The sequence below is a fragment of the Coturnix japonica genome, chromosome Z, assembly GCF_054131305.1.
Source record: "Coturnix japonica strain WE chromosome Z, WE-NBRP24, whole genome shotgun sequence".
NCBI lineage: Eukaryota > Metazoa > Chordata > Aves > Galliformes > Phasianidae > Coturnix > Coturnix japonica.
The window spans coordinates 13,555,638-13,581,127 of NC_140702.1; the positions used below are offsets into that span (position 1 = coordinate 13,555,638).

At 42.7% G+C, this 25,490-nt stretch overlaps 1 protein-coding gene and 1 long non-coding RNA gene across 14 annotated transcripts in view; one reads left to right on the top strand and one right to left on the bottom strand.

The window, feature by feature from the left end:
• Positions 1-1,754, bottom strand: part of PALM2AKAP2 (PALM2 and AKAP2 fusion) — a 234,159-nt gene extending 232,405 nt beyond the window's left edge. For all 12 annotated transcript variants that reach the window (XM_085530238.1, XM_015849811.3, XM_032441519.2 and 9 more), the window contains exon 1: positions 1,624-1,754. In XM_085530238.1, coding sequence (XP_085386364.1) covers positions 1,624-1,668 — 45 coding nt within the window. In that variant the 5' untranslated portion in view covers positions 1,669-1,754. The remainder of the gene's footprint in view (positions 1-1,623) is intronic.
• Positions 1,728-24,526, top strand: LOC146753758 (uncharacterized). 2 transcript variants are annotated; one of them, XR_014939860.1, is made up of 3 exons: positions 1,728-1,866; positions 5,855-5,973; positions 24,211-24,526. It is a non-coding gene; the product is annotated as an uncharacterized LOC146753758 (long non-coding RNA). The 2 variants fall into 2 exon arrangements; XR_014939861.1 differs by lacking the exon at positions 24,211-24,526 and adding an exon at positions 9,899-13,754.
• The last annotated feature ends 964 nt before the right edge of the window (positions 24,527-25,490 follow it).

Genomic DNA, 25,490 nt, shown 5'->3' on the forward strand with positions numbered 1-25,490 from the left:
GAAATTTATAGAGAAAATGCAGATCCAGGTTCTCAGCCTCCTTTTATATCAGCCTATGCCAACTCCAAGAAGCTATAACACACCAGACAACAATTCTATCTCCATAATGGCCTCAGTGGTGTGAAATGCAATGCACCAAGAAGCAGCGTATCCGACTTACTCTGCAGTAAGGTGTAGGGACATCTTGTGGTATGGCAGTGGGTGCTGGCTGCTATGCAGCAGGCAGGAAAAGCAGCAGTAATGTAAACCTTTTTTTTTTAAATTGTTTTTTCAATTTGAAGGTGGAAGTTTTCCAAAAACATGCACAGCAGCAATATGCTGAGCAGCTCTGCAGCACAGCTCTCCCTTATTTATAGCTGCAGGAGTCCAGAACCTGAGGCAGTGGTGAGGGTTAGCTCGGGAACAATCCCAGTGCTTTCATTTGGGGAACTGGCAATGTCATAGAACTTTAAAACAACCTAAAAAATGCACCTACTTCCTGCTGCTTGAATATTAAACACTTATAGTATTCTCCCCCTTCCCCCCGCCCCTCCTCCAGCACACGATAAGCATTTGATGTTTTTTCCAGGGAACATTTCAAAGAGGTAAAAAGAAAACGCAACTGTCTGATTGATATCTGGTTATTTTACATCTCCGTGGGCTCATTAGCAGAGCAGAGGACGCAAAGCAAACAGCGAGGAGCAGCACCGCAATAGCGGCAGCAGCAGCCATGCCTCCAGCTACAAAGGACACCCGTGCTCTCTGCCTTGCTGCAGCACGTAGCATCTGTTGATCGCAGGAGGGGTGGCAGGGATGGATGGCCACAGCCCACTCGGGATGTGCCGCATGCCGCAGCCCTCCCATGCTAATCGGGCACCGCGGGACCGGGTGATGTGGGCTACGTGGGGCTGCCCCGTGGTGCGCCAGGCGATGAGCTGGCAGTGTCTGCATGCCGAGGGATGTGGTTACCCGCAGCCAGGCCCGGCCCCCACGGGCATCCTTGCCCACAGTCTGCAACGGTTCCTCATTACAAATGACGGCGTGAGACGTGGAAATGAAAGTTTTGGCTAAAATGGGGCAAAATGCTGCTCAGACCTCTTCCCTGCCAGGATGAAACTCTGCAGAGAATTTGCCTAAAAGCATGCACTCAGCTACGGAGCTATGGTGACAGCTTACCCGACACATAATTACATGATTCTGATAACGCAATGCTTGCTTTTGATGGAATTAAGAATTAGTAACACCAGAACTGCTTCCTGCAGCAGAAACCGCCCTGCAGTAGATCCTTTATGTTTAACTTCTTAATCAGCTCAGCTCAGCTCCCACTGTGTGAATACACCCTTTTCAGCACAGCGCGGATTTTCTCCCGCAATCTCCCCTCCTCCCCACTTCTTCCCTCTTTTCTTCTCCATCATCAATCTTGCAAGCATGCCGCTGTGCACTCGCGTTTCCCTCCTGCACATGTTAGCTCAGAGCACTTCACCGGAGCCCCTTCCCCAGCCAAACCCTGCTGGGAAGCTGCAACCACCACTCCCCGATGAAGAACTCTGTGCACAACTTGGTGGCGACCCTGCTGCCCGTTGCCCCCTTCCTGCGGCTCCCCTGACCGCAGACAAAAGAGCAAGTAATGCAAAGCTGACTTACTGCTATGGCTTGGAGCCTCTCCTTGTGCAACTCTGCTTCCGCCATCCTGGAGAAAAGGACACGGGAGGAGAGAGGAAGGCAGGAGGGAAAAAAAATCCCGTGCCAACAAAACCAAACGAAAAGCAACAAAAGTGAAGTGAAGCACACACTGCAGTCACCCGGGGGAACTGGAGTAATTGCAAAGAAAGCCGAGCTCCTGTGCAGTAGTCAGCCACTTTTGAAGGCGCTGCGGGCTGGCTCACGGTAGGATCATTTCAGTCGCTGGACCAGTGCCTGCCTCGCTGCCTGTCTCCCAGCTGTATTGCTAACTGCATTTCATTGCAGCTTCTGTGCGCTGTTGCTGTCACACAAGCCATGTATGCACTCTCCCAGCAGCTGAGCACAGGGATAGCTTGCATGGCTATAATTTTTTGCCTTGACGTCTCAGCTCATTTGCTCCTCCTATGGAGCTCTGGGTCGCGGCAGGAGCTTGACATCCGCGGTGCGCACAGACCCGCAGGACTGCAGCAGGGGAGCAGTGCTGCTGCACCTCCCGCACAGGCAGGCAGTGGGTCTGCGGGGCTGCAGCAGCCTCGTGGGGCTGGGGAGGGAGAGCCGAGGGGCAGTGAAGAAGGAATAAGTGTGGCTGTCAGTAGTAACACGGCACAGAGCTGCAGGGCAGACCGCAAGAGCGGGCGTGAAGAGCACATGCCAGGGGGAAGGAAGGTGGTTGTGCATGGCACGTGTGAGCATCCATCTCTATCAAGTGACAGGGCTGCAAGTAAAAGCCACCTTGCTGGAGAACCAGGCTAATAGGTAGGGAGGGAGGCAGGAGGGGAGGGAAGGGAACCAGCACAGTTATTTTTTGCAGCATTACCTTTGTTTTTAGCTACAGCATTGACATTACATTCTTCAGTTGATAACTCCTTCACTCCTCTCTCACTTATGCTGAAGAGCCATTCCCTTCCAGCCCCATCCCACTGGGTGCTATAGCACAGCAGGCACAGGACTGCCCCACTGCAGAAGCCAATGGGGGCTAAACATGCATCCCACTGCTGTCCTGCAGAAGTGTGCTGTGCAGCAGAAACTGTGTCTTCACCACCACCTGCTGACAGACAGGCAGTCTCCATTGTCATGGGGGAGACAATCTGGAGGTCACCTTGTTTCATTGAATCATAGAATCATAGGACCACAGAATCATTACAGTTGAAGAAGACTACTATGATTGTCTTGTGCAAACCTCAGTGCATCCCCACCATGCTCACTAACCATGCCCTTCAGTGTCACATTTATTTGTTTCTTGTACACCTCCAGGGACAGTGACTCCACCACTTCCCTGGGCAGTCTGTTCCAGTGTCTGACCACTCTTTCTGAGACAAAATTTTCGCTAATATCCCACATGAACTTCCCCTATTAGCAGCAAAACTGGGTCTCTAAGCAGCATGGAAACCCCACTTTCCAATTACTTCCTGCTTCAGAACAGCAGTTGGCTCTCTGCGCAAGGGAACAAAACTTAATTTGCAAATTAAATGCATCCTCTGGGGCAGCACACACATTGCTCCCACAGCACTGGCACAGTCTGCAGTCACTGGGACTCCTTGCATGACCTCTGTTTCCCATGTGGCTGCTACTTGGTGTGCCTTCCAGACTGGTGTTTTACCCCTATGATGGCTGCTTTCCTCCTCCACTGGTAGAAGGCTCCTTCCCTCGTGATGGTATATCAAAGTGACTTCTTGCTTAGCTCTGCCTCACTGAAAGAAGTCCTTTGTTGTACCAAAGACTCAGAATATTGCAAAGTTCTACTAATTTCTGTGGCCAAAAGCAAAGTTTTATTGCAGTATCCCAAGTGAGGTGGTGTTCATGAGCAGCTGTCAGGGTGGGCTCACAGCTATGGGCAATGCAACAACATCAACTTAAAACAGGATGCTCTTTCAGTCTTCCAGTTTGTCTTAAATAATCTGTTAGATGGCATCTATCATGTAGCTTATTTGTTCACTTTTGGCCTTTTTATGCAGAACTTCCTTTGTTATTGTTGTTGTTTTTCACAAAGGTCTGTGCATTACAGCTTGTATTACTACAAATGGTTTTGAAGCATCCTATCACACAGATCGAGACATCTATACTCCCACAGTGCACTGAGAACCTACATGGGCAACTCCTACTGAGGCTTGCAAGTTATGCAATTAAATCCCTTCAATACCCTTCTCATGTTTTGCTGTCAAGCCTTGCCCCAGGGAGGAATTCAGCTACGAGCTGTACCCAGCAAAGGTCAGGGCATGCCTATTGCAGGCTGCGGCTGGAGCTGGGACCAGGACACATCCACCCTGAGATGCAGTCACACTTGGGGCTCTTTCTCTACGGCAACTCTCTGCAAAGTACTGGGGGTTGGGCTCTATGATCTCTTTAGTTCCCTTCCAACCTCTACAATTCCATGATTTTGTGATTCAAACACAAGTTTAAACACATTTGGGTGCTCTCATTTAAATATGTGCGCAGTGCTCACTCCATGATTATCCTGCCTCCCCATTAGCTGCAGTGCTTATTGCAGGTGATGGTGTGCACTCTGTCTGGAGCAGCTGCTGGATGGTTGTGTGAGCGCCAAGCACATTGCTGCTATGAAGGAATGGGTGTGGAACTGTTTTCCAAAATCAGAACTGAAAAAGATTTATCAAAATGAGGTGCTCAACACTGTTGGTACCAACAAGTGTTGTTGTGGTATTGGAGCTGTCTGCTGATCCTGTTTCTGAGAATTCACTCTGGGGCCTCACAGAGAGCTCCCTGGTGGGATGAACTCTGTGAGGTGCCTTAGTTGGCCGTGACAGTCTGTGGAGTTTTGTTAAATAAAACAGCATGAAACAAAACAAAACATAATGCAATCTTTACCTTTTTTTCTTTCTTTATTTTTTCTTCCCCTTCCCCTCTATTAGTTATGATTTTTGTTTCCAGAATATTTTCCTATCCTGGTAAGAAATGTACTAAAATATTAAGAAAACCAGAGAGGAGAGGGGGTGTAGGGAGGAGCAAGAAGCTGCTAGAAGACCCTGCAAGCAAGAGGAAAGTATTCTAGTCTACTGCGTTCAGAAGCTACACAGGGAGAAAAAAGGAAAAATATCCCTACTATTTTTCAAATGTCAGTAAAAATGCTGTTGTCTTCACAGTGACTTTTAAAAGAGTAAAACCCACTACAGCTCAATAATGAGCGAATTGCATCCCATTTCCATAAAATAGGTTGCTATATTTATTTTTCTGGAAAAGAGTGTAGCAAACAATCTCTAGTCCCTGCTCATTGCTGGAAAGGATTCTGAAAGAACTCTGAGCTAAGGATAGCCTGAACTTCTAATGAGACAGACCACTTAAATAGTGGAAATGGGGCTCTTGTCCTTTCCACAGAACTGAGCTTAGAAAGCTCTGGTTTAGGATGGGTTCTCTTTAAGCCACCCCCATGTGTATTTTGCTAACGAAGGCTTGTCACTGACCTGCACAGGATCAGAACCCTGCTGCAGAGTGCCAGGCACCCTGTTCTCAGAGCAAAACCTTGGCTCCCCTCCTGCTGGCTATCAACAGGAGTGAGTCAGTCTGAGAAACCAGACGCTGGCCTGCAGACTGTGTGAGGAAGGCACACACACACACATGAAGGTTGAGACCAACGCCTCAGTACTGCCAACGTACTGACATAGTTTTGTGGTGACAAGTTGGTGGCTGGATCCTGGCAGCGGTTGTCAGAAAAACACAGAGCAAAGAGCGAAAACAGGCTTTGCATTTGCATTTCAGATTGTTTAAGAGAAGATACTTCTGGCTCCTAAAATTACCAGATGCCAGCGTGTTGCATTGTGCTACTCTTACACTATGCTGGCATCCTCTCTATTGTCGAGCCTTCCTCCCCAGAGCATATTTGAACAATATTATTTTAATCTAAGCTGAAATTCTGAGGTTTCATTAATCTGTTTTTTATCTTCCTTACCAGACTCTGCCTCCAGATGCTGAATTAAAATAGGCCAGGAATGAGAATTCATCTACACTTTTGATTCCTGTGCCCATTGACCACGCTCCCTTCCTGGACTCATTCAATCACAACATCTCATATGAGGCAGTCTTCAGAATTTTTGGCAGTGACATCACCCAGCATTTCCAGAAGAAGCTCCTCCATCTGCAGCCTCAATACGGGCTCAGCCTCACCAGCCAGCAGGCTCTTGCTGTCGCCCTTTCTTGTGTCTCCCCTTCCCATGTCACCTCTTCCTGTTTTTTGTTTCAGTTTTGCCACTTGATATCAAGATGTGAAGTTAAATCATGCACTGTGGGAAACGGCATTATTTGAAAATTAAAGAGCTGGAGCTCTTTTAAACCTTCCCAAGACATCAGGCCTATGGATAGGTAAGACAACATTTATTACTCTGTGCAGTCTATTAGGTTTTTCTTCATTTCTTTGGTTTTGTTCTGAAGCAGTGGGAAACTTGCATGGAGCGGGTGGTCTCTATGTGGCCTGTTCATCCTGCAGGACTGGCAACCTTGCCCACAGCAGAGTGGTTGGAACCTACATTATCTTTAAGGTCCCTTCCAACCTAGACCATTCTATAATTCAACAATTCTAATATTAAAAAATTCCATCATTCTAAGATTCTGTGACTATTAGACACAGTGGGAGGCAGCAGGCCCTCAAGAGCCTCCACAAAGTCAAGGTCTCTTGGTGAAATGAAGCCTGTTGTCCACCAGCAGGATACTGTCAGTGGCAAGGATGGGGACAAGAAGCCGTAGCTTTCCTGAGCCAGCCCCATGGATATTTGATGGCCTAACTGCAGTTCAGCACTTCCAGTCCTTGGAAAGAACTAATGAAGCAAGCCTGTCTTCTCTGGGGATTCCAAGTCCCTGCTGCTGGCACTGTGCCTCACTGCAGAAGCCTGGCCCCTGGGGAGCAAAACGCAGAAGAGAAATTAAAGCAGATTTTTATTTTTTTTTTTCCAGATACCTCTGCTCTCATTGTAGTTACACAAAAACAAAATCGTGATTGGCTCTTACCTTCCACTTTCTACCCTCAGTGTTTCCCTTGCCAGATTGCATCCAGCTGAAGCAGAGAGGAGATAGAAAGTAAAGATCTCAGCATTAAGCATAGGGCAGAAATATACTTGTGAATAGACAAATCTTCACTAAAAAGCAAGGTTTTATTGAGGATATTCTTTGAGGATAATGATGCCTCTGAAGCATGTCATCACCATTTAACTGCACATCCCCCAGAAGATATTAATGACCTGAGAACCATGTATACCATCACTTGCTCTGTCCACCCTATCAGAAATAGTCTGTGGCATTTGGTTTCACAGATCCTGACAACTTTGCACATGCAAGAATGATTTCTTTCAATCTCTCCTAGCTTCCTGAGCTCAACTTAAAGGCATGCAAACACGCTGTAATATCCCTTTGATTGGAAAGGTGTCCCCAGTGGTGCCTTACTTAAAGCATCAGGAAGATTAATATGTAGCATTCTCCATAAGCCTTTCCAATACTAGTGCTATGGATAGCAGTGGCAGATGGTGAGGAAAATCGTAAACAGGCTTCCTGAGAAAAACTGGAGTTCCAGTGATTTTCTATTAATGCCAGTCCAATAATACTCTTTTATACTCTAATGTTATAAAGTAAAAATTGCAGATCTGTTTTACATCATACTGTATACCATATACAAGCTTCACTCACAATGAGATTATTATTAATGTGGTATCTCTGACATGCAGCTAATTAGGAAATCATCTTTGTATCTTACACCTTTGCTGTATAAATGTAACATTCAGAAGAGAGTGTTCATTGAGCCTAGTACTCAGCAGTTCCTACTTTGAAAATTAATGCTGATTTACAAAGCAGTCGAAATGATTGACACTGTCTTCTGTTAATTTTAGTGTGAAATGATTCTTAATCTGTCAGTCTGCTATGAAAACTCCTGCCAGCATGTCTACATTTTAAGCTTCTGCATATTTTCCAATTTTGGAACATGGGAAAGAGTACAATACATAATTGTTGCACACTGAGCAGTCACCTGACCTTTTAAACAAAACTATCTGGTAAGAGGCTGAATACTTCAACCCTCTCCTAATTCAGTACTTAAGGTGGCTTCTCACCTTTCTCCAGACTACTTTAGTTGATGCCCCTTGTGTGGAGGAGTAACAAAATGCAGAGAAAGGCTGCAGGTATCCTCAACTTCATGGCAATTTCAGACCTTTGGAGACAGGTCTGAAGAGATGTTCATTGTGGCTTGAGTAACTACTGCTAGATGTGACAAGAGTGAGAAGAAAAAGGCCCCAGATGAGGCTGTGTCTGCCTTACAGCAGGCAGGCAGCACAGGAGAGCCCACAGCAGCCATGCATTACAGGCATGAGTTCAGCACTAATTACAGTGAGTAATATAGCACGGCCCTCTGCACAAATGGAGGGAAGGAGGCATGTCATATTGTTAATTTAACAATATAAGACCTTTTCTCCTTGAATAATTCAATTGCAGAGCCAGAGCTGTACAGATTTTTAGTAGGAGTCTGAGTCCACATAATGAAGGTGAGGAAAGTCCATAATTTCACATCTGCTTCTGCCACTGTCCACTCCTCAGAGTGTAATGTTTTTACACATTAGGATGGTGGAGAAGCAGTGGTTTATTTATGAATATATGGAGAGAGAATGAGACAGAGATAATAAAAAACATACCTCCTCTTCATGTTGTTACTCAACATATTTTTTCCCATAGAAAACAATGTTTTTCTCTCTTTTTCTGTGTTTTCCCTTTTGATCACCAAATTAATTTGATGTTCAGTTGTTATGGGCAATACCACATCTGCAGTTCTGATCTTACAGGCACTCAGCAAAGGCATGCAGAGTTCTGTACTATCTATCTGTCTGAATCACGTCTATTTAGGCAACTTAATTTTCTCTATAACTTAGACTGCTTCTGTTAAGGGAAAAATATATCTTTGAAAGATTGATAAAATTCTTCCAGTTGAGATTTGTCAGAAGACAGAGTGTTTGTTGATGCTAGTGCCCAGTACTAGAGATTGCACAGTACATTTTTATGACCACTTCAGGATGCTTCTAGCATGTGTAAGCCTATATACATATGTTTATAGGAGAAACTAGTATTATAACTGGTGTATGATGGCAGTGGGGTTGCAGGAGCCCTAGACATGTCTGTATGAAACAACATTCTCAAAAGATCTCTTGTTGCCAAATTACTAAGCACCAGTTCAGCTGTATTGAAGGCATGTGTATCAGCGTTGCTGTAAAAAGTCTCATTAAAGATGATGACACTAGTTAAGAAAACTGGAATTGTACGAAAGGACTTAAAAGCCTTGAATTCTGATATTTCAGATCTAACAAGCAATAGTGGTGTTTGACTTTTTTTTTTTTTTTTTTTTTCTGATTACACAAAAAGAAAGATGTAGAAGCATAACAAATTTTGCAGCCTGTTTCACACGAAGCATGAAAGCAATGATTTCAAGCTTCTAGTATTTTATTTGAATAACAAACTTATATGTCTCCACATCAGTAATGCTCCTTAAAAAGCAAACCTTAATCCAAACAACAGGCAATTTTATTTAGTGGGGTAGGTCAATAAACAGGCATTCAGAACATAGAATTCCTAATGAACCACTGTCAACTTAGAAATCATTCTGTGAAGGTGTTTCTTTGCCTGCAGCTTGTTTGCTGTTTTCATATGGATTTCTCTACTCTGGGCTGCTTCTTGTCTGGTTGACCATTAGTTGAATTATGGTGGAGCTGCACCTCCAAAAAGTTGGGTTAGTGCTTAGTTTGTAAGAAGAACTCTCATTAGATGTGTAGCAATGTTTATTTATCAAATGTACCTTATGCAGAAAACATGCATTCTTTTTAATGAGATATAAAGATTAAAAAGTACTCCCCTTTTATTTTCTGGATTTCTCAAAGAATTTGATTTCTTTTCCCAAAGTTGAGATATGTTCTGAGGAAAGTGTTTTGTGCCTTGTACTCTTCTGTAGAGTAAATGTGAAAATACAAAATTGTGAACAATGTGATGTATTCTTCTTTCTGGCTAAAAAAACATTTGGCAATCTGTTTATTAATCCCTGCAGAATAACACTGCTCTTCTGGGAGCTTAGAATTTGTAGAAGAATTCTGGTCCTGATTTCTCTTCCAAAATATCATGTTGTATGTGCTGCCAACCCAGCTTTCCAGACCCCTATTCATACATATTTCATTCTGTTTGTCGGTGGTATATTGAGACAAGGAGTTCCACCTATTAGCTCAAAAAAGTACCTCTCTAGTAGGTTCTTCTTTTTTTTCCCTCTTAGATTCGTTACATCCACTGCACCTGTTATACAGCTATCAGAGTTTTGATTTAATACCCTAGGCTGCCCATCTCATCCTATGATGAAAGTGTACCAGCTGTGAAATTTCATAATGGAGATCATTCCTGCAATCGATGCAACTATACTTTTCCCAAACATCACAGAAAATCAACTACTGCAGAAATGAAATGTAGCTCATCATCTTCTGGAGTGAGGCAGGGAGGAAAAAAAAAATGGAAAAGAAAAGGAACATTCTTGTTTGAAAAGAAACAAAGAATGCACGATAGAAATGAGTTAATATTGAAAAAAAAAATGGTGGGAAAAAGGATTTGTATTGAGAAAACTGGCACAAACTGTCAAATGAAAATGATGATTCTGGAGAAGCAGAGCAAATATTCTGGACTGTTATTTTTGAGTAGAAGATCCTATGGCTCGGAGTTATTTTTGCTATTGTTTGCCTAGAATGAGCTGCAATTTCATCAGATATGAAGACAGAGCCCTGGACTCGGCATTGATGCAAGTAGGAAGCTGCAGAAAATTTCTGGCATCATGTCAGTGGGGACTGTGAATAAGAAATTATTTCAAAGGTTTCAAAAGGTAGCTTAGTTTGTTTTGGAAATCAGCAGCTGCAACTAAAATTTGTATATACATGTGCCTGCCTGCATAAGGAGCTCTACACTCAAACCAGACAAGCCTTTTCCCTTTGCTGTAAAGCTTAGCCTGCTGTATTCCTAACTGAGCAATCTAAGGACCCTAGGTACTGCAAACATTGCAGTTTTAAAGCATAACTATTTTGTGGTCCTTTGATTCTGGGTCAGCCGCTCTGTAAGGGTCAGTACTGTCCATGAGAATGGTAGATGGCACACAGTGCAGCATCCTACAGTGTCCTTTGCACCCCAAGCAGGCTACAAGACATGGCTTCTGCTTGGAGCCCTTTGACATGTAGAACCAGCTGCATTGGTCCCACCAAAAACCACTCAGTGCCTGCACAGCCTTGCTGTGGGTTGCCTTCTGCACACTCAGAATCTGTGTCACCTGAATGAGAGAGGTGGAAGTCCTCAGCCCCAGGTGCCTGCAGGTACAGCCTTGCTGGTCACAGCGGGAGGCCTGGAGCCACCCCCCCCCCATGTTCCCACAGAATGCAGTTTCCCATGGCTTACAATCCAAACAACTTTCAGAAGGGATATTTTAGGCCAAGTGGAGCACAGCCTGCTTTCAGTGGTTTGTATTTCCCATCTCAGTGCTTAGGCCCTCACTGCAGGGACATGCCCACAGGCAGGGTTACAGTTTTGCCCTCCCCAGCTTGACCCTAAGGCCATACTATCACCAGCTGTTAGCACAGGAGCTGGAAGGGCCTCAGCCCCTCACTGGGAAGCTGCTGCTGTGATCTGTTCCCTGCAGGCTGACACCAGGAGGGCTGTCCTGCGCTTGTGCCCTGACTAAAAGGCCTTATAAGGCAAAGCCTGAGCAAACTGTGAAGCGGTCTGAAGTGTTCCTCAGTGCTGAAAAACCTCCAGGGAATGCACAACATACCCCTGGCAAAGATTACAGCATATTTTACAGCGAGCTCATAGAGTAACAAAGCAGATATTGTATCTTTGAGTTCCAGGCTCTGCAGGCTGCTCTCAGCAAGAAAATTAATATCAGGTCCCCTTCTTTGATTCATTTCCCTGCAGTGAGATGAGCTACGCATCATTCACTAAATCTGTCCTTAAGACCTCATAAAGTTGCACATCAGACCTTCCTCTGGAAAGATGCTCTGCACAGCAGAGGACTTATTTGGATGCCTCTGTGGGCTGATGGCTGAACAATGCAGATCTACCACAGCCATCACCAGTCTCAGTACTGAGGACAAACTGAGCAGATTTTGCTCACGTAACAACGTCCTGTGTAAGCCTGCCCTGCACAGGGTCATGAGATGTGAGGACTTCCACACCCATATCTGATTCCTCTGAGATTCACAGCTTCTCTGTACCCTCTCTGCAGATCTGAGCAGTTGTTCAGAATAAAGCTACTTGGCTGTGAGACTGAAGCAAGCTGTGTCTTCCATGTGAACTGAAGACAGGGACAAAGGCTGCATGTCTGTGGCTGAGGAGCCTGAGCATCATCCTTTTCAGCTGGGGTTGAATGGCATTAAGAAGCAAAGCCTGAAAACACTGCCTTTTGCTGCCTTTTCTTATGCCTGTTATTTACAGCTAGCTGCAGCTTTTAGCAGTTTAGCTTTCCTCCAATCTGCCTTTGCTGAAGCTCTTCTGTGTGCTCTGAGGTGCTTACTCACAGAGCAGAGACCCATGCCAGAACAATGTGGGCCAGCTGGATAGAACTCTTGCCAGTCTGACAGCTGTGCCTCGAGATGCCCATAGTCAGTTTCTCTGAAGTTCTCTGTTGGTTCTTCTATTTACATTCTCTTACTGAAGTCTGTTTACTGCTCCAGCCCTTGCATTATTATTTTCTGGTGTTCTAAAATGAATCCTGTCTGATGGCTTTGTTTTTCCTGTTCCTATTTGTTTGCTTGTTTTCATTAAGCAGGTTCTAATCTACCATATACATGGACATCCATGGCTGAAAGTTTTTTTTGTCATTTGTCCAAAGAGTTGTACAAAGTGCCATTAGTAACTACATGAGTAACAGAAAGGTAGTTCAGTATCATGTCTGTAAATCAGTCCCCAGAAGCTCACACTGGAAGCAGGAGCTGGCTGAATTGACCAAAGTGGCTGCAAGGTTTGAATGAGGAGCTGGTAGCAAAGTTACTCATCAAGAGAAGACAAGTGTCAGTGATTAAAGAGTCATTTGTATTGTAACCATAACAGAAACTAAACACTGTTAGCAAGTATTCAAACTTCTCAGCAAATTACTTTTTTCCATTAGCCCACCCTTTTGTGTACCAATTTCTGAAAAAGGACAGCTTTTCTTTTTCTCTTCTGAAAAAGGGCCCGGAAGGCGCATCCATAAAGACTGTCTCAAATTAATATTGCAGAAAATCACATTTGAATTTTGTCAGCTGAAGAGCATTCTTGTCAAAAACATGTAATCTCTAGGAAATACCTTCTCTCAGTAACTAACAGAGGTGACCAAAAAAAGCCAGACAGAGGCATAATTATTTTTAAAGACAGCTGGTAAAGGCAAGTGAGCAGAAATAGAGAAATGCAATGTAAGCAAATACCATGCAGAAAAAAAATAGCTCTAAAATCAGAATACAGTTTGGGGATGTCAAATCAAAGCTAAACTAAAAGTCAGAGTTGAAGTGGATGCAAATTCTCCTCTAGCCAGGGCAGATGTAGCACAGGTCAAAGCTTGTTATTAAGTTCAGTTCAGGCCAGTGACTCGAAGTGCTACTCAATTTGATACACAACATACATGATTGCTTGCATCTCGCTAAGTGCGTTTGAAGCCCACCGGCCTCCTGGAGCAGTCCTTCTGTGGTGTAAAATAAGCTCCATGCTGACATAAACTGCTGACACTGGGAACTTCTCTCTGCTTTATCCAAAGAAGCCATAATTTTTAAAAATCTTGGGTATCATTATTTACAGTGGTAATGAGAAAAAAAGAGCTCTGATCATTTCCAGAGCTTACAGGAAGGGATGGCTGAAAGCCAAAGAAAGTTTTTGAGGAAGTAATATACGAATGCTGAAGTCTGACTTTGCTTAATTCCCTTATGTTTACAAATAAGGAATGCCAAGGAGGTAAGCTAGGCGGTTCTGTGCGTAACATTTGATTCACAAGAGATCTTCAACAATGCCACCCTTTACTATTTTCAAAACTGTATGCAGGAACTACCCAGAAGCTGAAATACCTCCATATAACCTTTGTATGCCTCAAAGACAGTGCCTCTGCTGCCAGTTACTGCCTTACAAATTTTGTCACACAGTTTTGAGCAAAAGAGCAAAACACTGATGTTTCTCTGCAAGTACCTTGTGTGGACAAAGGGAGCAGTGGATCTGCTCACAGCCCATGCCTTGTTCAGCAGTGGTTATGCTGTTCCAATCTACTGGAATGAGCTGGAAGTTCATTTCCGAGGGTACCCTGTGTCAGAGACTATCAACAGGCATATATCCTGCAGGCAAGCTCTTATCTTTGTGCGAGGATTGTGTCCCAGGGAGGTACAGAACAATGTTATTTTGGGGGATAAACCCATGACAGTACGCTGTGCTGTCAGGTTTAGGATTATGAGCAGAGAGACCTGATTGCAAGTGAAATTGTATTGGAAATGTCATTACTGGGCTGACTAATTGCAGTGCAGTTAGTGGGAGAATCTGCATGGAGGGATGAATTGCTGTTTGTCTGCTTTATGATTCATTCATCTGATTATGCCAATTGAAACAATTTGCTGCAGTGTCTTTTGTACACCATCAAGAAACACAGAGGCCCTCAGAGCTCCAGCAGTTCTGTCATGTTCAAATGGCTTGGTACTAGTTGAACCGACCTGCATATAATTAGACTCCAAAATGTTCCCCATCACACAATGAAAGACTTTTCTTAAGAAAAGCAGTAAAAGCCTTGTCTGGTCAGGTTTGTCCAGTGCATGTAAGCCAGCCTGCAACGCCCATAGGAAACAGGCATGACATGCCCTGCACCACGTCTCCTGCTGCAAGGCTTGGGACTGCAATGTGCCCCCAGAATAGCAGCACTCTCCTTATGCAGTCCTGCATGGGTGATGTAAGTCCAGAGTCACACTGTGCATGTTAACATGTGTCCTTGCAAACTAGAGCCAGCAAAGATATTTCTCCCAAAGCAGCAAGATTAAAAGTTACCATGTAAAATGGATGCATGAAACCCCATGGTTAATTGTGCTCGTGTCTCAGCCATGATCATCTTGTTCTTATGAAATTTTCTATATTATGTTTTTGAGATCAGGAAAACTGGTGAAGCTGTGCTGGTTTAATCTGGGGCAGAGGGTAGAAACCTGAAGGTTTGATTTGCTCCCTCCCATCACCTCTTTAGTGTGCACTGAGCACAGCCTTGTTAGCCAGAAGAGCAAAGTGATCTACACTGCACTGCTGTGGCCTCACTTCAAACACTGTATCCAGGTTTGCATGCCACAGTACAAAAACACATAAAACTAATAGAGTGTCCTAAGGAGGGCTACAAAGATGGGGAATAGCCTTCATCAGGGAGTGTCTGGGTACTGGAACCCGCTCCTTGGGGAAATGGTCATGGTCCTGAGTTTATCGGAGCCCAGAGAAGCATCTGGACATTGCTTTCAGATGTAAAGACTAATTTTGAGGTGGTTCTGAGTGAAGCCAGGATTTGGAGTTGATGATCCTTGTGGTTCCCTTCCAGCTTGGGATATTATGATTCTCCCAGGGCAGCTGGTATGACACTTGTCAGGAGACTGCATAAAGCTCTGGACTCTTGCAGCCTTGTAGCTGGGTACTTATTTAATTACTAGGTCTTTTCATGTGTCCTTCTTCTTGTCAGATAAGTGCAGAAGATCTCTTTTAAGTGCTTCTTGGACGACAATGACAACTCAATAGATAAATAAAAAGTAGAGAGATTTCCTCCTCCTGTTTTTCCTTCTCCCATCCACAATTGTCACTTATCTCCCTGGCTAAGCCAATTATAGTGCCTCACAAGTGTGCCCAAGAAGAAAGGGAAGCAGCCAGACAGACACCAATTGAATTTTCTGCATGCACTGTACAGAGGTTGTTTTGTTTCACTGGCAGATCCATTACTCCCTTGTGCCACTTGTGACTCAAGTGACGACTTAGTCCTTTAAGCCAGTAAAAAAGATGCAGTATTCCTGAAAATCCATCCAAGACTGCAGATACAGCATGGAAGTATTGATTTTGTTATCAAGGAGCCCAGCCTATGCCTCGACCTTCTTTACATGTTTGAGGAAGTTGTGAAGATGGAGAAAAAGGAGAGAAGATGGAGAAGAGATGGAAGAATAAGGCTTCACTGCATTTGAATGAGTAGCTGACAACATCCACCACCTGTTGAAGAAAAAGCTGGCATTGTGTAGATCCCAGGAGCAGCTCAGCCTTGCATTAAAACTTGCAGTGCGCTGGAGACTGCCTACATATTGAATGAAGTGCTCCAGAAGGCTTGCACTCTAAGGATGAGCCTCTTTTGTGACAAGGAAAAGGATGCCTGTGCTAGTTTAAATCTGTTTAACTTGGGCAGTAATAAATAGGGCCACTGCAGAACAGTTTTGAGTGTTGGTTGGCCACCCAGCTCAGTACCTGTTTGCACAGATGTTCTGTTGTTGCCCAGCACAGATAACACAGTGTTTATTCTCCAGCACCATCTTCTAGTTGTGGTTCAGGTGGCACTTAAGCAAGAATGGGAATCAAGAGCAAAAACAGGGACTCAGCAGTTTACCAAGGGCAGAATTCAAACAACCTGCCAACAAGTTTGGTGTGGGTTTTAATGAAAGCAGTATGCTGTCAGCTGGGGTTCAAAGCCCTGAAGCATCACCATGCTACCACAAATCCATACCAGCACTGCTTTGTTAATATGCTTGTGTCAACAAACCTGTGCCAGTGAAAAATCTAGAGATAATGGCTGTACCTGGCAAACCTAATTTTGAGTTAGAAGAATTTACACAGGTGCCCCTGCAAGAAATAAGACCAGCTGAAGTGTGCAAGTGCTTTTACTGGAACAGCAGTTGTGCAGAACAGCCATATCTGTTATCAGCAGAGTGGGGCTGGCAGCATCTTTGGGTGCAAGACTAGCCAGCCGTTACTCAGTGTCTGTTTTACTGAATGTTTCTCATAGCTCTGACATTTATATAAACTAAGTTGTGCCTGTCCGGCACTGCACTGAATACTGTTTGACAGAGGAGAAAGAAGAAATGTATGGAGAAAAGGGAAGGGAACAAAGTGATAACTTTATTTCAACCTTCAAAGAATAAAATCCTAGATTTTCCTAATTATTTCAGGTTGCTAGCTGATGGATTTAATTGATGTGTATGTCTGTGTAAATTATCTTTTGAATGTAGGCCTAAAATGCATGTATAACTTCTGCAAACGTGTCATTATAATCCAAAAAGATGTAGCTTAAAGATACATTGCTTTGGCTATCCGCACATTCATAGTTAGATAATGTCAAAAATAAGGGAGTAGGTTCTCCCCTTTCCTTTCTCGAGGCCTAAACAGGGATCTAGGAAAGCGTCAGACCTCCTGTTTTATCAGGTACCTTGTTGCTGAAAATCAAACCTAATCTCAGCTGTCTTCAATTAGAAGGCATCTCTTTCAAGAAAAGCCAGTCCCACAGTAAAGCATTTTAACTGCATCACAAATTTATTCTTCAAATCCAGTGAGAAAGCATTAATAGGCTGTGGTGGTATTTGGGGAAGTCCTCTGCAAAAATGGCATCCAATAGTTTCAAAAGTATGTCTGACAGAAAATGAAAGAATTGAAGTTATCCTGTTCTCTAAGTGAAATTCTGAGCCAACATTTGGCAGTCAGGACCAACAGAGATGATTGTAAGAGTTTCAATGCAAAAGCGAAACAAAATATCAAGCAAACAAACAAAACCAACAAAAATTGTGCTCAGTACCTGGAATAAGGGAGCTAGTGCTATTTTGCAGCTAGTACAGCAACTGAAGCAGTAGCGCAAGTCAAGATGAATGAAGATATTTTTGCAGTTGACACATTTGTCTTAATCCTTTGTTTCAGTTCACACCATATTGTGTATGATTGTGTTTCTCCTTTTTTGGAAGAAGAATCTAACAAAATCTCAGTACTAGTGGCCTATCCTATTTAATGACAGGACATTAAATATGACATAACTTGACAGACCTGGAAATACTTCTGAAGTCTCTGTGTCTACCCAGACCTGATATCTCATCCTGTGATCAGCGTAACTGTGGTCTCTCCCTATATGCACACAACTTTCTTAGCTATGAACAAGTGTCCTGTTTCCCAGAGAACTTCAGAGTGTTGTGCTTTATCCTGCTTTTCTCATACCAGTTCACCACCCTTTCAATGAATTCACCATCATCTGGGGAGGAGTTCAGGGATCAGCTGACACTGTGCTAAGGAATAGAGTCTTGGCTTATTCTTAGTCGTCCCCTGGGAGATGTTGCTGCATGGAGCCTTCTGTTGGAGCTGTGAAGAGGTTCTCATTCCTTCATTTTCAGGAAGATTCACACTCAGATAGTGACATTTTTCAGTCTGGCCAGCCTAAAATCCCTGTTTTGATTTTGAAGAGCAAATGTCCTTTTTCCAGACTCCAGGAGTTTCTGATCTGGGAGGTCCAAGGGTGCTCGATACATGCCACAACATCTGGGAACATCATCAGCCCACTTCCCAGCAGGATGTAGCAAACGTGCTTCTCAGCAAAAGACATCCACACTCTTTTTCCATGAGATCATCTTCATTAAAACATCAAAAGAAAATTCAGTTATATAATTTCTTGTTGAACACAACAGCTCCTCAGTTAGGGCCATCTTAAGTCTGAGTGCTAGTAAGAATCAGGTCCTAAGTACACCAAGACACTTCAGATGTGGAAAACACAAGGGAGCAAGGATCTTATTAGCCAAAACTTTATGCTGCTTTCCTTCTTTCTGGTCTACATCTGGTGTGATGGGAAAGCAGTGCTGTCTCAGGCATTTTAGAGTTGCTTCTCTGTGATGTTAGTGGCAAGATAATTTTTATGCTTGTTTACTGCATCATCAGCAAACTGATAGCAGAGCACTTAAATTGAAAGTATAATAGAGGAATTTTTGTTCAAAGTGCTAAAGTCTATGAGCTTAATTGCTCTAGCCCATCAGCCTTACTGAAATAATTGTTAGTACAGCACATGCTTTGGAATCAGGGAAGGAAGTGTATTCTTTTGGCATGTTTCCTAGAAGTGGGTATGACATCCATCTTTCCCAAAGAAAATAAACTGGTGTATTCTTCTTCTTAAAGAGACCTATTAGCCTGTTCTAAAAATAAAAGTGAAAGTATGCCAGTATTTTAGAGCATATGGAAAAGAAGCATTATTTTCAGGCAAGCTTAGCATACTTTGGAACAAGGATCTCTTGTGGTACCTCAGGTTAGCCACAAAAAATTCATTCTCAACACTTTAGCCCATTTAGTTTAGTACACCAGCATTTGTTAGCAAGAAATATGTTTATCTTCTTTCAAGAAGTAAGCCTTGGCATTGCCAAATGTAGACATTCCATTTTAACTGCAAATTACTCAATTTGCAAGAATGCTTTGTGTTCTTTTCACTTCAGAATCACTTTGATGGCAAAAATAATTGTTCTGGATAGAATCCAGTTATTCAAAAGGTTAAATTCTGTTTTCATGACCTGTTTTTTAAATAAAATAAGCCTCATTTCCTTCTTCAGCTTTCTGTACTACAGCAGTTCCAAAGCACAGCTCCTAATAAAGTATTAAGTGTTTCACATTCAGTATCTGCAATATTAAAGGCATCATGACTTATCTTCTTATCCCTGGTTCTCCACAGTACTCTCAATGTAAGAAACCATTTTGTTGATGAAGGAAAGGACAGTCAGACCATTTTTTTTTTTTCCAGGCAAGTGAGATCCAATCTGCTCAGCCATCCCTGTGGTTGTCTGTTTCAGCTTTCTTTTAATGTCTTCCAATTATTGGCAATATTCACCTGATCCTTAATTGGTGGTTATCTACACATACCTCTTTAAAATGTGCCAGGGGATCCTTTCGTTTCCATTGGAGCAGCTTGTTATTAGTGCTGCTTTCACACTGATCTGTGTCCAGGGTGTGTAGGCAAAAGAGTTTTAAACCCTGAAGCAGCAAGGCTTTTCTTTCAATTTTTGCTTACCTAACAGTGGGTAAGTAATCCCATTACAGACAAACATATGTAAAGCCTGAGATCTGTTGTGGGGGAGCTTTTCTCCTGCAGCCTCGCCATGTGATGCAGCTTTTGCAGAGGTTGTGGAGTCAGACCCCCAGCCAACAGGGAATGATACAGTCCCCTTGTTAGTGCCCCTTACACTCCACAGACTTACAGCGGGATTTTAATTAGCTATATTCTCACTAATAATCTCATGATGGTACAGTCTTCCTCATTATGAGACATAAGAACCATTTTAAAAACTTGACTATTCGAGGTCCTGAAGGAAAACAGTAGCGATCACGAGGCTTGCTAACACTTGCTTCCATATTCAAGAAAGGCAGATACTGGGCTGCATGAGGAAAAAGCGTTAATTTTATAGCATTCCCCAGTTTGTTCTCACTGACATTTTGATAAGATCAGTCAGACATCGAACCTGAGGGAATGACATGGAGCTGTGTCAGAGGAAAGCTGGGGAGCCAGGGGAAGGCTGTGCCCCAGAGGGCAGCGGGCATGGCAAAGCTCCCCAGGACAGCAGGCACAGCCCTGAGCTGATGGAGCTCAGGGAGTGTTTGGACACTGCTCTCACACACACTGTCTGTGTTTGAGTGGTGCTGTGTGGAGCTGGGTGTTGGTTCCTATGGCCCTTGGGGTTCCTTCCAACTGAATGCATTGCTACAGGGTAACAGAACTGACATTCATTGAAGAGAGTCTTCCCAACTTTTTGTTTTTCTACCTTTCTTTCGCAATTTATTTATAAATAAATTTCCTGGATTAATAGAATACCAGCAGCCTCAGATTTTGCTGTAAGGTGCTACCTTTGGTTTTTAACCCATTTTAGGTGTGTAAAAAATAAATAAAAATAGAAGTTTGGTAATACCTGCAAAATGCAGTTCTGTATGTGACAGTGCTCGTGAGAAAATTTGAATTTCCTTCCTGGAAAATCTACACTGTGGCTTTGGGTCCCCCAGTCCCTTTCAGACTTTTCCTGCAGTTTTTCCTTCACCTAAATACATGGGCATGGTGCTGTGGACTGCTGACATTAATTCACTTGTCCAAAGATGGATGAAGGAAAGATACATAAAGTACGTGAAGTATTGAAGTGTTGCATCAGTAGAGAGTGCTGTCTTAAATGAGGGGAGGTGCCGCATAACCAATAGGGGAATACCGGTGTAAAAGACAATCTTAAGCTGTTTTCCTTAGGAAAAATCATGATGCAAGTCCATCTTGGTGATGTTTGAATACGGGAGAGTATTCGCACAACATTTAAGTGCTAAGGAAGTCTACAGATTGTCCATGATGTGGCAATGTGGTGTAAATTAATGAAGATAATTTGCAGCAACAGATACCTGACTTCTTTTCTGAGCAGTGGTTGTTTCAGCCAAAGCCTTGTGCTCTGTTGCAAGACATGACTCACAGCAGGACACATTACAGAGAAAAGGTTTTGAAATACTTGTTGGTAGGTTTTCATTCCAAAGGAAATGCCACCACTTTCAAGAGAGCTATTTTTGGAGAAAGGAATAGCCATGCTGAAGTGTCATGCATGACCTGGAGTAAAGCTTGATGGAATTTTTAAGTGTTTTCAATTCTAGGTTTTCTTTGTAACCTCTGAGAATTCTCTTCTCTGTCAAGGCATTAAAAACAATTTTATTCATGAATGATCCTAGACTGCAAGCAGAAGAAGCATTCAGAGTTGCTGCTGCTCAGGGCATGAAAATCTTTAATGATGTATAACTGTGAAAAATCTGCTAGCGTTACTGCATTATGCTGCATTATAGCTCCATATAGAAATGTTCCATTAACCACTGAGTCCAGATGCTGTTTTAGTTTGCTGTATTATATCTCCCTGTATTAGCCTTGGTGTGTCCTAGAAAATATTTTATCTTTGCATTACATCTAGCATAAAGTTGCAGGGGAATATGATGCAGTTTGTGAAAGACTCTCACTAAACTTTTTGCTCACATCACATAGTATTTACGGCACCTACCTATAATAAATGATCCCAAATTTGTATTTGCTGAATCTGAGTGTCTCAGCTGATCTCTGTGTTTTCATTGTAAACATCCCAAACTGTGATAAAAGTGTGTGAAAACTTACAGAAATACGAGGAAATGGAAACAGGACAAAACAATGCCAGCACCCACATAGTCAGTGCATTGAACTACTGCAAAAATCTTCATCTCTCGATAAGAATCATTTGGTAGGAACGGTTTACTACTTTTGCTTCCATCTGAGCACTGCAGTGGCTTTAAATGTGCTTTAAAAACATTTAGAAATGAAACAAAAACTGTCAGTGGGAGTCAGTAGTGAGGAACCATGATCTACCAGACCACATCTACACTACAGGTGCACGCACCTGAACTGTGCTCTAGTCTATTAAACTGCTGGCTGGCACAAAGAAAATGTCAACTACTGCAAACCAGATGCTTATTATGGAAAACTACAATACAGCATTCTCATCAGGTTTTTGTGCAAATCCAGAAATGTCATCCATTGCAAAAAATATTCCAACCTATATTCAGGATGCTGGTACAAGGCTGTCTTTTATTTTCCTTCTGAAAAATCTCTATCAAATCACTATTTTTTCCAGCAGAAATGCATCTGTAATAGTTAACCTTGTGCATACATCCCTGCAACTGAACAATATCAGCCTTATAAGGATCAGTAAAAGCAGAAGTTCCCCCCTATCCAGAAATAAGACGCTGGTTGGATGTCTTCCATTACTGACAAAGCATCAAGAAATATATGTGGTCAAAATGACATTGTGTTAAAAGAGAACTTGCATTTTTGTATCTGACCAGAACTGACAGATTCATAATTATATGTGCTACAGATATGTCATTACAACCGGTCAAGACAAAAAATACCATAAACTGTATGTCTGACACAAGGATCTGTGCCTGAACCCCCCTAAATGCTAGCACACCGTGAGTTATGGAATGGAAAATAGCATTTACTTTTATTTTCATGCTGTATGTTTACATTTGCCTGTACGTTTCATTATTCCATATTCCTCTTCAGAAGTACAAGGAAAGCATTAGAGATGGCATCGGAGAAGCTATAGACAAGAATAAATAATTGAAATTTCATCTTACTTTAAGTCTTGCAGCAACCTGTATTGTCAGTGTACTCATACATGAACCAGGAAAAAGTATGAGATGTGGGATGATGTTATCTGGAGGTGAAGTCAAGGCCAGGGTGGATGGTGATCTGGGCCACCTGGTCTAGGATTTTGTCTAGTGGTTGCCATGTGGCAGGAGATTGGTACTTGATGATCCCTGAGGTTTGGTACTGAAGAAGGGAAAAGGAGGGAAAGCTGTTTTCCTACCTGATGTTGTCACTTTTGTTGACATAAAACAGTAAATTTTCTTCTCATTTATACGTTCTCTCAGCCCCTCTTGCAAAGATTTGACTCAAAATCTTTCTGAAACAGTTTAGTGTAACATGCAAAATTACACTGAACAGTTCCTTCACGTTCATGACTTCTAACTTAACCTCATCAGTATCTTAGGTTTTAATGTAAAAATTTGTATGGTATAAGTGATCTCCACCTCCAGCAAGAAAGATTTATTTTCATTTTGGGAAATAAAATAAAATAAAATAAAATAAAATAAAATAAAATAAAATAGTGAGAGAACTGCTGCCACATCATTGCCCAGGGAGGTGGTGGAGTCACGGACCATGGGAGTGTTCAAGAAACGTTTGGATGTGGTGTTGAGGAATATGATTTAGCCAGGAAGTATTGGTAATGGTTGGACTAGATGATCTAGGTCTTTTCCAGCCTTGATAATTCTGTGATTCTGTTACAAAAAGTTGTGGTCAAAGTCCTGTGAAAAATATCCTACATGTGTCTCCTGTTGACAGAATGTAGACAAGAAATCTCTAGGTGGCTGGGAAGTTAGGGAATATTAAATGCCACCTCTCCTGTCTATGGCAATGCCATGAAGCACCACTGCTAGCTCTTAAGGACTCAGATTTTACATCTGTCTGATGCATGGTTGTTGCTGTTGCAAGCTATGTTCATTCTCTGGCATATGTCAAAGCTTTCCCCCTGTCTCCCTCATGAGTTTTTGCAATTAAACAGTTGGTCAGTTCAAGATCTGACAGGAAAATAACCTGGCAAAGAAAGTTGACCACACCTCAGTTTTTTTCAGTTCCAGCATGAATGAGGGATAGGAACAGTGACAGAGAGACAGCCCAGCTGGACTGGTACATGTTTGTGCCTTACCGACCTCAGTGGGTGCTGGCTGAAACAAAAGGACTGTTCTCTCTATAGAGAATACTATTTTCTGGATGTTTGTTATAGTAAAATGATAAAGCAAAGTCTATGGAAATTTGAGAACATCAGTAGTTCAGTCCAGCTCACAGTCCTTTGCCTAGGAAGAAGAGGATTCAAACAACTGTTCTGTCCCTTCGAGCGCATTTTTTTATTATCTAAGAAGTCTGACAGTGTTGCCTGCCCTTTAATCCTTCTTTTGTACATCTGGTCTGCAAGAGTGAGAGAGTTCAGGAAGTCACCCTTAATCAGTCTCTACCCATTTAATGAGTGTGTTTCTTTCTCTTTCTAGGTTTATATTTACATATGTAAAGATACTTCCAATCAGCCTTCAGCATGACTCACTATCTTATCTGAGGAATATTTTACCTGCTTTGACCTTCAAAATCTTAGGAAGGGATTTTTTTTTTCCTACCCTGGAGAAGTGACCTTGTAACTACGTATTGTATTAAAGACCACGTCAAAACTGATCTCTTTGCAGTTTGTGCAAGCATCTGGAATAATTTAAATTACAAATGAAAAACTGACCTTGTGGTTAGCCAAATCAAAAGGCCTGAAAAATTTCATGTTTAAAGAGTCATTTGATTCCTAAGCAGATCAGGAAGTCAAAGAAACCAAAATCTGACCAAATTATTCAAAAGAAAGTAAGGGGAAAGGGAAGGGAAGGGGTGGGGAGGGCAGGGGAGGGGAGGAGAGGAGAGGGAAGGGAAGGGAAGGGAAGGGAAGGGAAGGGAAGGGAAGGGAAGGGAAGGGAAGGGAAGGGAAGGGAAGGGAAGGGAAGGGAAGGGAAGGGAAGGGAAGGGAAGGGAAGGGAAGGGAAGGGAAGGGAAGGGAAGGGAAGGGAAGGGAAGGGAAGGGAAGGGAAGGGAAAGTTGGATTTCTTGGCTGGAAAGCTAAATGACAAAGTTGTAGGAAAGAAAGTTATTGTAGTGTATATGTTCTCACAACACCAGGTAATGAGTATGTCTTGTGACCATTTAAACGGTGTACTCTAAGATGTATCTAGTTTCCTACCAGGAACTTTAATTAAGCACATGCTTGATGTTTTTAAGGGGATGGAATGGAGTTATTCTCAGCATTTAGCACTGAGCTTGATTACACTGGGGCTGTGCCCAGGAGAAACATATTGCCTAAATGTAAAGTTCTTTTCTGAACAGAGTTAATAGCAAGACTCCAAGGTACAGACACTCTTTGGCTGCCAACAAAAGTGCCCCAGCCCTACACCAGGTACAGAGGAGTTCAAATAACTCGGCAAAAACAACATGAGGTTTGGAAGGGTTCCAAAGAGTTTTCTCAGTTACATGAGTAAGATTTGTTAAATATATGCAGTCAGCACTGTGTGGAGCAATTCTGCTGAAAAATGCAATATCCTTTCTCTTGATTTAGGCAGGGGATTAATTAAAAACACATATGCATTTACTCTCCTGCCAGAACTCAACTTGATCTAACTAGGTTGGCACTAAATTTGACCAATTCCCTAAACATCAATCTGAATTAACATAGCACGTTGGGAGGAATGAGGCGAGTCCTTTCTGTGGCCAGGATGTCTCAAGACCATGAGAAGACATTTAG